Consider the following 14609-nt stretch of genomic DNA (forward strand, 5'->3'; position numbering starts at 1 on the left):
GCAAAAATGATTAAGAGATAAGAAGTGGCAAACGGTCAAGTCAAAACTTCAATGGCTGAGCCCAGACTCGTTTATCTACAGGGAAACTCCAAGGTTTAGAAAGATCTGGGCAGCAGGTCTGTCTCTAGGCCAGCACGATGGATCCCATTCACTCCGGAACAGGAACATGACCCGGCCATCTCCTCATGAAATGAGAAAATATGAGACTTACATGTCAAAGCAACTTGCCAAGCAAAATCTGAAGTGTCAGGAACAGCCTGCAAGAACTATTTAATTCACAGTGTCCAGCGCAAACTTCTCACTGGGTTTTCCAATGCTGACTTCGGCACTAAGTTGTTGGCAGGAAGAGCGTGCCAATAAACAACCCCAGTATCAATTTACATGGAAATAAATTCCCTGCAAGGCTGGGTTCGTGGCTCTCACCAGCCACTTTATAAATTGCTCTCAGGGAGACTCTATCTGATGCATTTTCTTTCCCGGCGTTTGAAGTCGAAGGTGGAACTCAGGCTAATGTGTTTGCCCTGGCCCCAACTTTCAGGAACAGCTGGATTCAGTGTAGAGAAGATGCACTTAGTATCAATCTTTTCTTTCCACGGAGGTGAATCTGGTGTGAATGTGGAGTGAGTGTGAGCAGACGGGTGAGGGCAGAGGGAGGGAATGAAGGAGGGGAGGCACCAGGAAGGTGGGCGCGGCAGACCGTCCCGTATGGGGTTGGCCAGAAAGTTCACTTGGTCTTTTCCCTAGGGTGGCTCGAGTGGCACTTAGTTTTCCTGAACTTCATTCAAGACCAATTTTGTAAGATTGTATTGTGGCAGCTGTCATATCAGCGTGCATTAAAAAAAAAGCTAATCAAAACTGAATTTTTGTGTAACCATTTTAACACTGAAGATGGAAGAAAATATACGACATTGTTGGCGTATTATGCTTTATTATTCCAAGAAAAGTAAAAACTCAACTGAAATGCAAAAAAGATTTGTGCAGTGTGTGGAGAAGGTGTTGTGACTGATCAAACATGTCAAGGTGGTTTGTGGAGTTTGGTGCTGGAGATTTCTCCCTGGACTGTGCTCCTCAGTCAGACAGACAAAGTTGATAACAATGAAATCGAGACATGAATTGAGAATAATCAACATTTCACCGTGCCAGAGGTAGCCGGTGTACTCAAAATATCCAACGTTACTGGTGAAAGTGAAAAAAATTTTTTATGTTAAAAACTAAATGGACATTTTGGCAGGTCCCCAAAATAAATGTTCGGACGCCACACGTGCTGCAGGTCGGAGGTGGGGCAGCTCTTCCCCTGCGGCTCCCGGGCGGGAGCTGCGGCGCGGATGGAGGGACCGCTCAACACGGGGGCTGGGGGCGCAGCAGAGCCAGATCCTTTTCACTCCAAGTTTTCTCTCCTCTCTCCCTTCAACATCCTGTTTCGCTCTAGGCAAACTCTGGACATAATGGTTACAAGCCGCATGGCCAAATCGCTCTGCCATATACTCCTTTCTCTTCCAAGAGCCCAAGAATTAAACTCCCTCTCCTTTTTTTTTTTTTCTTTTATCCTCACCCAAGGACATGCTCATTGGTTTCAGAGAGAAGGGAAGGGATGAGGAGAGACGGAAAGAGAAACATCAGTGTGAGAGAGAAACACTGACCTGTTGACTTTTGTACACATCCCGACCAGGGACTGAACCTGCAACCTAGACATCTGCTGTGACCTGGAGTCAAACCCACCACCTTGGTTTACAGGATGATACTCCAACCAACTGAGCAACATTGGCCACGGCTCCCTCTCGCCTTTCCGTGGGTTAAAGGGAAGGGATTCTAATGGCATCCGCGTCCTGTGGATCTTAGCTTGTCGGCAGCCATTGTTCCCATAGCACATGTATGCCTGCTTTGGGCCAGGCGCTTCACTAACAGCCTTGGGGACATGGCTCCTGCCCGCGTGGAGCTTGTCCTACTTCAGGGACAGCCAGAAGCAGGCACCATGAAAGAGATATGATATGGGTAACACACAGTTCCCAGAGGCAGAACTGAGTACTTCTATGTAGGGAAAACAAAAAAGGAAAATCCTAATATTCAGCAAAACCTGGAGGGTTAAAACTGAGAAGCATTTCTCATGGAAAAAACTTGTTTTTTTAATCATTCTATTTAACAACTGTTTTTCTTGAAGTGTTGGAGATCTGACTAAAAAACTAATAGTATTTAGTTAATGGGAGTAAGCAGAGGCCATAGGAGGGAGCCATACATAGTCTGGGAGCCTCATTTATACTTAGACTGTTGTAAAATAATAAAATTCCATCTATAAGAGTTGGAAAGAGGAGTCTGGGAGCATCTTCCCATCATGTTCAGCCCGGAAATGGCGAACGATGGGACTCAAAGATGCCCCTGCACGAGAAACCAGGACAGGAGTCCTGCAGAGCCAATTATTGAACAGGGGGTTCTTTCCACCGTCCTGGTAGGGCACGGGTCAGGGGCGGCTGAGGGGGTCAGCCGTGGACAAAGGCAGAGCAAGTGTGGACAGAGTACCTGGACTTCAAAGTGTAAATTTCTCCCCTGCCTTGTAAAGGGAGATTGGAGTTAAACCAGATAGTTTATAGCATTTGCTGCTTTTAAATACATATATGTATATGCCTAAATAAATGTTGGGCAAACTGTACGCAGTGTATGTGGGTTCACTCACTGCGGGTTTTTTGCGTTAACTTTATAAAGTTTCAAGTTAAGAGTCTCCACATTCATCTCTCCATCATCCACCCCCTGTGCCCTAGGGTTTTCTCTATAGAAACACCTGGAAGAGGAAAACTCTAAACTGAATCTTGGGCCTGGAGCTTATGCTGCTCAGAGCAGGGGAACCACACACAGCTCCCTTTACAACACTGGATAGGCCCACAGGAGACCCGTGCTGGGCTGGGTGGCTCTCTCGTTGTAGTGAGCGGTATAGTCGGGTTTATAATACTATAAGCTGTTTACAGAGTTTGTCTCTACTTAGCATTTCATCCACTAATATCAGAGGTTTTAATGATTATTTCTTTAAAGAAACAAACTCATTCTGCATCTGCATACCCCTCTGACTTCTTTTCCAAGGCTCCCCAAGTGAGCTTTAGCTGATTTTCAATATATACATGTAAGAATGGTTTTCCCACGCTGTCTGGGCTTGCCCCCTCATTCGTGTCCCTTCCAGCAACCACTCAAGTACCCTTCTCTGCACGCCCATCCTGTGCTCACAAGGCCCTGGGAACTGTGGAGGATCGGTTCCGTGAAGTTAGAAAATCACAGACATGGAAGAGATGTCAGGCATCGTCTAATCCAGCATCATCTCTGAAGCCCGCGCGTCAGTGCCCCTGCAAGTCCTCACCATGCTGTCCCCAGCTCACGCTCCAGGGCCTGTGTTCCAAGGCAGTCTGGGCCATTTTCAGAGAGCACTAATTAGAAAGTCTGTCCTCGGGTGGAGCTGAAATTTGCCATTTTCTTGCTTGCCCATTGGTTCCAGCCATGTCCTCTAGGGAAACCCCAAGCCAGTTTCCCTGTGACAACCCTATTTGAAGGTAGCTCTCATTGCCCTCCCTTAGCTCTTCTTTCCAGGTCAAATATTCCTATTTCTTCAACACTTAACATAATTTCAAGTCACCTCAAAAACGTGGTGTACTCTGGACTGACTCACTCTAAAAACCTTGTGTCTGTGCGCGTGTGTGCCCACACAACAGAAGTGGACCCAGGAAACGTGTTCTAGTCTGGCCGGCGCAGATTAGGGGCTTTTTTGCTGGTGGACCAGCCATGCCCAGGACCTCACTGATGGAGTTCTCATTTTGCCATTTCACACACACACACAGTGGATGGTCTCTGTGTTTCTTGAAGCCAAGACCTTCAGTGAGTCTGTCTTCATCATTGCCGATCAAGTGAAAGGTGACAGTGAGGTCCCCAGCGCCCCAGTGCAGGCCACACGGCAGCAGTGTGGCCCAGCTCTGAGGTCACAGGCGGCACACAGACCCCCATGGCAATGCAGATCACAGGAGGCATCAGAATAGGGTCACTGGCTGAAAATACCACAGATGTCAGCTATTCCCGCTGACGTGGCACCGAACTACACAATGAGCTGGAGAAACAAAGTCCTCGCCCTAACCCTCCTTCCGGTGAGCAAGAGAACTTCGGAAAATCAAAGGTACCTGTCACCGAGCAAAACCCTGGGGGCGCCAGAAACATAAGTGGAGAATGAGCTAACGGTGAGCCATAGCTGATATCCCCTATAAAACGAGCTCCGTGAAAGCAAACGCGTGTGTCAGTGTGTTCGCCATTGAAATGTTCACACCTAGCACAGCGCCTGGCACATTTTAAAAAGACTTTGTGAGTATCTTCTGCTGGAGAGGCAGCAGCTAGTCTAGTGAGCTAAGAGCAAGTAGCCTGGCCAAGCAAAAAGGAAATTAAGGAGGCCCCAAGGAAAAGAGATGAATAGAAATCTTAGGCCTTGTCCGGGGAAGAGCAGGAGATTTGACATAGCAATTTTCCCCACTGTATTCTAGCTCCATCTTCATCCTTACATTTGCAAAACACGTATCTTTTAGGGACTAAGAAATTGATGATGGTGGTATGCCATCTACAGGGTCATACAGATGTCAGTGACAAGGTCAAAATTAGAATTTAGTTCTTGAGTCCCTGAGTCTGCTGATCACTGAGTCAGCAGAACAACCCAACTCTTCAGTCTGCCTCAAACAACTTCTTTTTCATGGTATCTAGAAGTTACTCTCATGATCAGTTCTCTTCATGGTAAGAAAATCACGCATGTGGGTGACACTCGGGCTAGAGAAAGGCAGTGAAGTTCCATGACTCTCTAACATTTGCAACGTGTACCTGTGATAATATCCACCCGTAAAATTCTTAGCTGCACCGCTTTATCATGAATGCACAAAACTTGCATCTGCACTGTAAGAACTTGGTTCAGAAGAATGTTTTCAAATCTCTGTGTTATTCTATGAGCACTTAACTTACTAAAACCATGTTAAAAGACTGTGTTTCAATAGGGATTTGATCTCCTCCTATACTTAGCTGCGCAGATCTATAAAAAGCACCAGGTTAGTCATGTCTCATTGCCCTAGCAATTCTTTCTGGCTCCGGGGAACAAAATTGTTGCCTTTTTCCCAAGTTATGCATTGGAACTCATGAGCCGGAGTCACACATTTAGAACAAAAGTGGGTGACATGAGTCGTCCATTATTTGCTTTCTGACTAAGTGCCAATCACATTCAGTTTAAAAATTTGGAGAGCCTGGTTGTCAGTTGTTCTGTGAAGAAATTACTTTTCATTTAAATATTCATTCATGCAAAAGGGAAAAAAATCACACATTTGTCAGTATTAATGAAAACCTATCTTACTGCCACCTCTACAACCAGCTTTGGATTTTTTTTGCTTCTGCATGAAACCTAGAAGTTGCTTGGGGGGAAAAAGGCACAAGGAGGGTATTCAAATATGAAATCCATAATTACTTTCTCCATTTATTAAATGTATATATTCGAACTCCTGAATAAATATGAACTCACTGACCCAGCATTACAAATGGATGAGAGCATCTTGAAGTAGGTATAACTCTCAAAAGCGATCATTCCCCACTGATTCTTAGATCAATATACACTGAGTCACCAAGGTTTTAGATGTGCAGTTGTTTGTCTGTCTCTAGGGTCTGAAACCTCTGGTCCATATTTCTTTGTTCTCCCATTTTAGGTGGGACACCAGACTGTTCCACAAAGCTGTCTCTTCCATACACTGCTCCTAGCCATGGTGCTCAAAGAGCTTAAATTGCCATGGAGAAAAAAATAAAGTTGTCCTAAGTTCTAAATAAGAAGTGCCCTGTAGTTGGAGCTCCTGTCTAATCCTGGGGTCTGGCACCCAGGCTGCTGCTGAGTAAGCTGAGGTTGGGACTCCACACATGTAGAGCTGGTCAGGTTTAAAACAGCTGTGGCTTCTCTGTAATAACTTTTCCCTGAAATAATGTCGAGGGAGGCAGAGTGTGTGGTACTGCGGGAGAAAACACGACCAAAGGACATGTGGGCTGGGAGTTTCTTTCTAAGGCCGGTATGATTCACGGGGTAGGCCCGGGGCAGTGTAGCCAGGGACTGGTTGGCAACTGCAGTCTTACCCTTTGATGCACGTTTAGTTTAATGCCCCCAGCCTGGTGTGTGTTACGAGTATCACGTAAATAAAACCCATCCTTGAGATTGCTTAACTGGGTTTTCCCAGCACTCTATTTTTTCCTATTTCTTTTCCAACTAGCTTTGCCCAATTTTTAAGAAATTTCTCCTCCCCTGCTTATAAAGCATGTTGGCTTTGTTTAGTAAGCAGAAGAAGCTTTTAGGAAGTCCCACTATTGGGCAAGATTTCATAAATCAACTTTCTCCAGGGGAAAAAAATGTGTTTTGCTCTTCTGTGACTAATCTACAAAAGTAGCATGCCATATGGAATCACAAAGAATGCCAAATCTTTCCCAATGACTCGAGTAAGGGAGTTTTTGTTCACCTCTTGCTACGTATAGTTGGCAGGCGATCTCTAGAATGGATGCAAGTTGCACTCACTGACCTGCAGGGGGCGTTAACAAGTGCAACACACACACAAAAATAACGCCTACAAGTCTAATTTTTAAAGAGAAAAAAAAATGATGCTTAGAATGCAGTTTCTTCATGAAGAAAGACAACAAGGATGCTTCCTTTTTCGCGGGCGGATGTTTTCATAAACATCACCTATGTTCTGTCTGCCCCAGGATTAGCACACACAGGCAGGGGCCGTCTGCCAAAGGCTGGCCTGACTGCTTTTGAGATCAGAGACGGGAATGTATTCCCAGCTCTGCGAGGCCGGGACCTGTGTCAGTCTTGTTCCTCGTCGCACCTTCCGCCGCATGGCACACAGAAGGTTCTCAGCCAATGACCATGGAATGTCCATGCGAGTGGACAAAAAATAGAGAAGCTACCTTGAGGGAAAACAGTATGTAAAAATAGATTTCATGCTTGTTCTTTGGTAAAAGGTTTCACAAAAATTTTCTGTGAGATAGAATGTATAAATTATGTTTTATCTACATTTACACATTTTATAACTTTACTCAATTTCTTCACTATCAAATACGTACTATGATTGCCAGACATCTCTCTGACTACTTGATATCGTACTCTTCTGTACTCTATGAAATTGACAGGTAATAGTAATAATTCATTGATAGAAAAGTAAAATTAAGCCGATTAAAGGATATAGAACTGGGAGTAGCAGATGCTGTTATCGGTGGGACTGTGGGAGGTGATGTCTGAGAAGACACCCGAGTGAAGAGTGGGAGTGAGTCACACCGGTAGTTGGAAAGAGTCTACCAGTCAGAGGGGCAGCGAGAACGTCAGCCCTGAAGTGAAGCTGCTCTTGAAACGTCTGAGGAACAGCACGAAGGCGATGTGACTGAGCTGGTAAGTCCAGGGGAGGATGTGAGGAATTTGCCCGGTTGCTTAGGAAGTGGAGACAGAACTAGAGGCCAGAGGACGTGTGGCTCTGCAGTGCTAGGTTTTGGAATCTTTCATCTAAGTGTCTTGGGAAGCACCGGAGCACTGAGCACACAGCACAGGGACATTTGGGCACTGAGTTTGTGAAGTGGTCATTCTACTGCTGCGTGAAGAGCAGAAGCAGAGGACTGAATATGGAAGCAGGGAGACTGCTTAGCAGGCTCCAGGTGGCCCAGACCAGACTGGGTGGCAGCAGGGCTAATAGAAGCCACGGAGATGGTAAGAAATGCGTTATGGGAGGGGATGCTGAAAAGAGGGGAGATTCTTTTTGGCCCAAGTAACTGCGTAAATGGTGGTGCTGTTTTTAGAGACTGGGAAGGACTGAGGGCAGAGCAGGTGTGACAAGGGGTAAGGTAGAAAGAAGCCAAGGGTACAGTTTTAGACATTTTAGATTCCGTTTAGACATCCATGTGGAGACAGCAAGTGGGCAGCTGGGTATGAAGTGTGGTGTTCAGAGGAGCATTTGGGGCTGTGCGTATGAACTTGGAAATAAATGGCATAAACTCCAGAAGAGAAATGCCCCTTGTAACTGCTTTTGTTCTCTACCTGCATGACTCACACACCTTGTTGGGAAGATCCATCAGGCTGAGAATCACCTTGGAACTGAGCCACAGTTACCAAGAGCCACAGAGCCACAGTCACCAAGAGCCACAGTTCAGGGGCAAAGGCACAACATGTTCTTCTTGTTCTGGTGGATGGAGCAAGCAGGGGAAGTCCTCCTGTCCCCTGCCTCGGGCTGTCCACATTTAAAATGACAGTATCACCCACTGTTTGATTCTCTTTAAAGAAGAGGGATAATATTGAAAAGTGTTGCCAACCCCTGGAAGAACTCCCTGGCTAGAACCTGAGAGAAGAGAGATTTAGTAGAACTGAGATAATTGAGTCCTTGGGAGCAAGCTCTGTGTCCTGACTGCTGCCCTCCAAGGACCTGGAACCAGACTCAGTCAACTACTGATTCTGACTCACTATTCCCAAGGCCACTTCAGTCGCTAAGTGGAAGCTTATAGGACTGGCCGGGTAACTGCAAATAGTACTTAAGACACCATGCTCCAGGCGCTAACCATTTCTCTGTGGGCTTTTAGGAAAATATTCTTTGGTGTTGTATCTCCTTAGAATGACACTCCCTGCCTCCTCCACCTACAGAACTTCTGATTCTTCAAAGGCCCAGTTGAAGATCTTACTCTGCAGAATTCCTAGGCCAATCTAAACAAAACTCTCGCCTTCACCTGTACCAGCACAGCACTTAATGTCTCCAGTGCAGGACTATCGCACCACAAAGCAGTCACTCAGAAAAAGCCCACCTCCCCTACGAGACTGTGGGCTCTTTTGGGAGAACAGCCTGAGAGTCGCCATCTCTCTGTTCTTTGCACCTAACGCAGGGCCAGTCAAGCATCGGAAACTTAATATATTAACTAAATGAAGTGAACAAAAGGGTTAGAGTGCAAAAACCCAGAACAAGCCTGTTCCTCCAAGAATAAAGCTGGCAGCTCGGTGAACATTTGAAAACCTCGTCATTACTTGGCCAGAATCTACAAGATGCATGCTGGGGCTCGATGACATCACACTGGTTGGAAAGTGAATTAGTTTGAACCAATGTCTCACTACTGGGAACTCTATTTGCCTGAATGATCAGTAATTTATATATCACTCTTATGAGAGGACTTCCTCCCAAGTTCATACTTGAGTTTCTGTGGGCTTTTCCAGGGCTCTGATGTAGCATAGAGATGGGGCTTAGCCTTAGCCCATCCTATGCTAGTCTCTAGCCACAGAATCTCTGGAGGGTGTGCAGCGCAACTACTTAGGGCTGTTAGTACAGTGGGATGACTTGAATGTGTGCAGCACGTACCTGAGTGACTGACCCACAGGTCTGCAACCAATATACTTGGTACAGGGATGACATAACCCTGATGACCGTGAAAGATTTTAACTTGTATCAGATTGGGAGGCTGCCAAAACTGAAGGACTGTCTGTGACCCAAAGACACATTATTTGCTTGATTAACATTCTTACCTGGTCTTGGATCTTGACCACTCAAATGGGAGGCACTGTAGGTCACACTGGCAGTTACAGGGCAGGTGGTCAGGGGGAGGGGCATTCCTGCTCATGCTGGGGGTGTCTCACCAGCGTCGAGGAAGGACCCGTGACCCACCTGGATCAGATGAGCTGCGCTTTCTGGGCTGCCATATCTAAGGTCATGTCCGTTGATGGCTAACACACGATCGTTCTCCTCCAGCTGACCGTGTCGGTCTGCCACACCACCATCCAACACGTTGAAAATGAACACCCCAGGTTCGTCCACCTTGCGCACCAGTTTTATCCCAAGCTGCTCCTCGGGGCTGCTTTTGTTGAGAATCACGTGGAAACTGTCATCCCGGGCTCCGCAGGCGTCCAGCGCCTGCCCGTTGTTCCTGCTTCGGAACTTCTGCTCACGCAGCACAGTCAGCCACAGCACCCGGCAGGGCTGCCGCAGGAGGCGCAGCGCGTAGTTGTGACGTACGTGGCTGATGTCCATCCCATTGACCTGGAGGGTAGGGACCCAGCTGTCAGCTCCACCTGCCACGACCCTTCCCAGGAGGCCCAGGGCCACAGAAAATCACCAGGGCCATTCCACAAAGCCGCTCTGTGCTATCACCTTACCCTGTGTCCAAACACCCCACCTCCCGGTGTTACTTCCCACCCTGCCGCGCGTGCCGCCTGGACCCCCCTTTCAGGGTCCACCTGGTCCTTACACAGCTCTGCACGCTTACTCAGACAACCCCAGCTCTCATTTCTCTCACCAAACTTAGTCTTTCAGTTGGGGTAAAGGGAGAAAAGGGAATCAAAAGCAGAACAAGGCAAAAGAGAATAGAAAATTTTCCACTGAGCTCAAATGGAACAGTAAACTGCCGTTCAGTTTAAACTGACATGACATTTTCTTCCCCCAAGTTTCCAAATGAATTTTTCTCTCTGGGTCACACATACTAGTACTTCTGGGCCCCCACTACTCTGTGTGCATGTGAGTGTGCATGTGCTTGTGCAGCGGCAAGTTTGTGAATATGAGTGACAGTGCAGTTGCGTGTGAGAGAGAGAGAGAGAGACAGTAAACAGAGAGAGGGCGGGTGAGAGTCAGGTTCCCTAGGTTTTTGCCCTTGTTCTCAACAAAAGAAAAAAAATCTCTGCAGTTTGAAACAAACTGATGTAAATAGAAGTTTCTAGGCTCTTTTATTGAAAGGCTGGATCACTTTATGATGCTACTTAAACGTCCTCAAGCTCAGCCCTCTCATTTGTGCCTCATTAACGATCTACAGAATGATGCCGCATGGGGCTTTCCGGTTTTAATTACCCTGGCCAAGCAGGCCTGGCCAGAGGGTGACGGCCGCTAGTGGCAGTCACTGTTCCGGAAGAAGAAAACAATCGCACAGCATCCCCGAGCTCTGTGCTTGTGGAGGGAGGCCTCGCAGAAGAGAAAGAAGCTTCTTGAATTCCTATGGTTTGGTAACATTTCTCATACTCGCAGCCAATTGTTAGAGCAACTTTGCAGCGAGATTCTAAAAGGCCTTCTAGCAGCGCACGATCGCAGGTGCTCTGCTGCGTCCCGGGGATGGAGGGCAGCCCCCTCCTGCACGGACGAGGCTCACCACGTTTGTCCAAGCATGGGTGACCTCAGAGACCCGGCTCTGCTGGGTCACCTTATCCCGTGCCTGGTTTCCCCCATCACGTCCGGGCCAAGAGAAGATCAGGGCCATCTGCTAAATGGTCCTGGCAGCCCTTTTGCCTGCAAGCGCCAGTTGAAAGCCATAAGAATCCAACTGTTTTGTTATGCAACCCTCCCAGGCAGCGCAGTTTCCACTAGAACTGGGAGGATGCCAATCGAGTGTCGTCAGTTACACCGCCGACTGTCCCTTGGGGTTGATGGGCCCGGCCTTGTACTCCACCCGCGGAGGCCACTGGGAATTTCAGTATTTCTACGATAAGTGCTTTAATTTTTTTCTTAGTCCAAAGAACAAGAACTTCTTGCCAAAGAAACTGCTCAAGATGTGTCAAAAACTGGCCCCTCAGCAACCTAGAAGGGGCAGGATGAAACTGTCATCTGAGTATCAGACAGGAAATACATGACAAGGAAGAAGCTTCTTGTCATTTTTGGCACATGCTTGACTTCTGCCTGATAAGCAACTCTTCCTTTATCCTTTCTCTTCTTCTGAAAACTCCCTAATGTTCTTCCCCTCAACCAAGCCTCAGAGGACGGCAATGCCCAAAGCATTCTGTTCCGCCACCTCTCTCCCTGGAAGGTCTGCGGGTTGGCAGAGTAACTTAGAGACAACTTTTTTTTTTCCATGGAGGGCCATTAAGCGGGAGGAAATTTACATTAGAGCTGTGTATGAATGAATGTGAGTGATTAGATAAAACACAAAGTGCTTCGCTAATCTGCTATAAAAACAATTTCAGAAGGTATATGGTCCAGTTTCACATTACTTTATGTTATTGTTCAAGTAGGAGGAAGGAGCAGAAAGGAGGAGAGAGAGGAGGAGGAGAAGGAAGGTGGGGAGGTAGAGAAAGGGAAGGGAGGAAGAAAGAAGAAGCTAGAGAGGAGAAGAAAGGAAGGAGAGGAAGACAGACAAAATGATAGATACAGAAATATTTATGTACAGAGCAAAAGGAGAGTGGAAGGATGAGAAAGTCAGAACGGGACTAAGACATCTCGATTACATCACAACTCTCATATTAGGAGCATATCAACAGAGTGATTATGGTAAGTAACAGCTCCACATTCAGTTTTTCATCCATCCATCCATCCAACCATCCATCCATTTATCCAGTTAATTGATCTCAAGTGATTTTTATTAAGCCTTTCTTAATGGCCTTGCAGCCACGGTCTCTACCTTTAGTATGATGTCCCCTGGCAGTAGCCGGCCATCTCTGGCGATCACCCCATCATGGTAGATGTGTTGGATGATGATGTGGACCAGCGGGGTTTCGCTGCCTCCCACAAGCCTAATGGAGAGGTTTTCATTGGGATCCACTCGGTTAATCTTGATGCTGGTAATTTCGCCATCTGGGATCAGGTGATACAACCTTGGAAAGACTAAAGTGGACAAAGACAGTATTACTTTAGCCGCCCACCCAGTGGACATTTCCAACCACTCCTCTTCTTGCCAAACTTGGGTTCCGGCCAGACTAAACTGTGCACTGATCCTCATACCTGAGTTCTATGTGCCTTCCTCCATGCCAGCCTACGTGTCTTTCCCTGGAATGCTTTTCATTCTAGGCCTAAACCCAATTTCCCCTTCTAGGCCTGCATGAAATGATTCCTCCCAATTAAACTCTGCCCTGGACTACCGTATCATCACTCACTTATCAAGGAACACAAGAGAACAAACCCGCTCTTCTGACCTCTCAGATCATTTCGAAGATTTCTTCCTTAAAGTCCCCACTTTTGGAGCTAAGCAACTCACCAGTCCTCTATCAGATACTTATGTCAATAAAAGAAGTCAATCAAACAGCATGATTCGAGATCAAGAAAAGAGCCCCAGGCTTGGCTGGTGGCTTTAGGAGGCTTGGCCCTGATCTGCCAGAATCACTACCCATAATGCAGAGGTAGGAGGAGACTCAGAGGTCATCGGGGCTGGCATTTCGAACTTTCTCTTTGAACTGAAGACTCTTCTTTCCCACCCACTGTGCTCACACAGACCCGCTCCAGTCCTTGTGCAGCTTGAAAGCAAGGAAACCATGATCTTACAAATGAGGACATTTGGGCTCAGAGAAGGGAAGGGATGTAACTGGCTGGAGGACACAAAGTTCGGTGGCCACTGGAGCCAGGTCAGAACCCAGGGCTCCAGATGACCAGCCTTCGTGTCTCCTCTCTCAGGTTTCTCTGGAGCCAGGGGTTCACAACCAGGAGATGACAGTCCCATGGGGGACTTGCCCTACAGACCTATAAGCCGGCAGCACCAACAGGCGCTGCTCTCCACCTGGAGGTGTACAGAGGGGACGCCATCAAATGTCGGCCCAGCTACACCCACTTAGGTAGATGAAGCATTCCTCCCGGGTCACTTGGAGGCGGGCAGAGATGCTTCTGTCTCCTGTAGCTGCTGACAACGGCCCAAGATTCTCCCTTAATTATGTCATCCGGGACAATCAAGACCGCGAGCCTGGTTCTGCATAATACACTCTTTGTGAGTATTATTATCAAAATGCATGACCTTAGTCCATTTCCCCTAATGAACAATGAATTCACTAATGTGCACTCAACTCTCTAGGAATAATACAGAAAGAATTAGAATTATTTCTAAGTATTATACAATATGATAAACACAGCACTTTAGCAGCCAGAGGAAGCCAGAGACATTATGAATGCAGGTCCTTGCCCTTCACTGGGATCCAATTTAAAGTAAGCGACTGGCTTCGCTGTGAGGCTGTGGGCAGCCGGCTTACTCTGCCAGGTCCTCGTGCTAACAGCACTGGGGTGACTGAGTGCAGTGAGTGTTCAACCGCTGCAACTGCGTTCAGGACCGTGCCCCACAGGCATTTGCTGGAGCAGGTTTGGTGACAGGGGATAGAAATTTTAAAAATTATTTTGAGCAAGGAAAGATTTGGAAAAAAATCAAAGCTGCTGATTTTCTTTCCTCCCTCCCCTCCTTCCCAGCAGACTTACAAAAACCATACTCCCAACCTGAACCACTCAAGGATGTTTGATTTGATAATCTGAGTGGACATACCCAACCACACTTGTAAATGATGTTAATTAGAGCCACATCCGTGAGACCCTAGTGACCTTAAAGTGTTATGGCAATTTTTAAACTGCCAAACTGTGTTAGTCTAGAAAACAAAATTGTTCAATATTCTGTCTTTGCTCAAGGACTAAAGGATATAATGTTATTTGCTAAAAGTTTATTATATGCTGGGCACTGAGCTAAGCAATTGGCATGCATAGGTTTTTTGTTTTGGTTTTTGGTTTATTTTTTTTGTCCTAAGGATCCTGTGAAGTAGATAATGATTATCACTGTTCTTTTTTTAGAGGACGAAACACTGAAGCATAAAGTTAAGTAACCCGGTCATGCAGCTGATAAGTAGTAGAGCCAGTCCCCTTACTGACATGAGAAGCATGGATAGACCGACCTCGAAA

At 46.7% G+C, this 14609-nt stretch overlaps 1 protein-coding gene across 2 annotated transcripts in view; it reads right to left on the reverse strand.

Moving 5' to 3' along the window:
• Positions 1 to 14609, reverse strand: part of LNX1 (ligand of numb-protein X 1) — a 105877-nt gene that overhangs the window by 15662 nt on the left and 75606 nt on the right. For both annotated transcript variants that reach the window (XM_037152154.2, XM_037152155.2), the window contains 2 exons: positions 12367 to 12569; positions 9657 to 10028 (listed from right to left, as the gene is read on the reverse strand). In XM_037152154.2, the coding sequence (XP_037008049.2) occupies positions 9657 to 10028; positions 12367 to 12569 (575 nt within the window). The remainder of the gene's footprint in view (positions 1 to 9656; positions 10029 to 12366; positions 12570 to 14609) is intronic.

Source organism: Artibeus jamaicensis, unplaced genomic scaffold (genome assembly GCF_021234435.1).
Source record: "Artibeus jamaicensis isolate MK-2021 breed Jamaican fruit bat unplaced genomic scaffold, CSHL_Jam_final contig_889, whole genome shotgun sequence".
Lineage (NCBI taxonomy): Eukaryota > Metazoa > Chordata > Mammalia > Chiroptera > Phyllostomidae > Artibeus > Artibeus jamaicensis.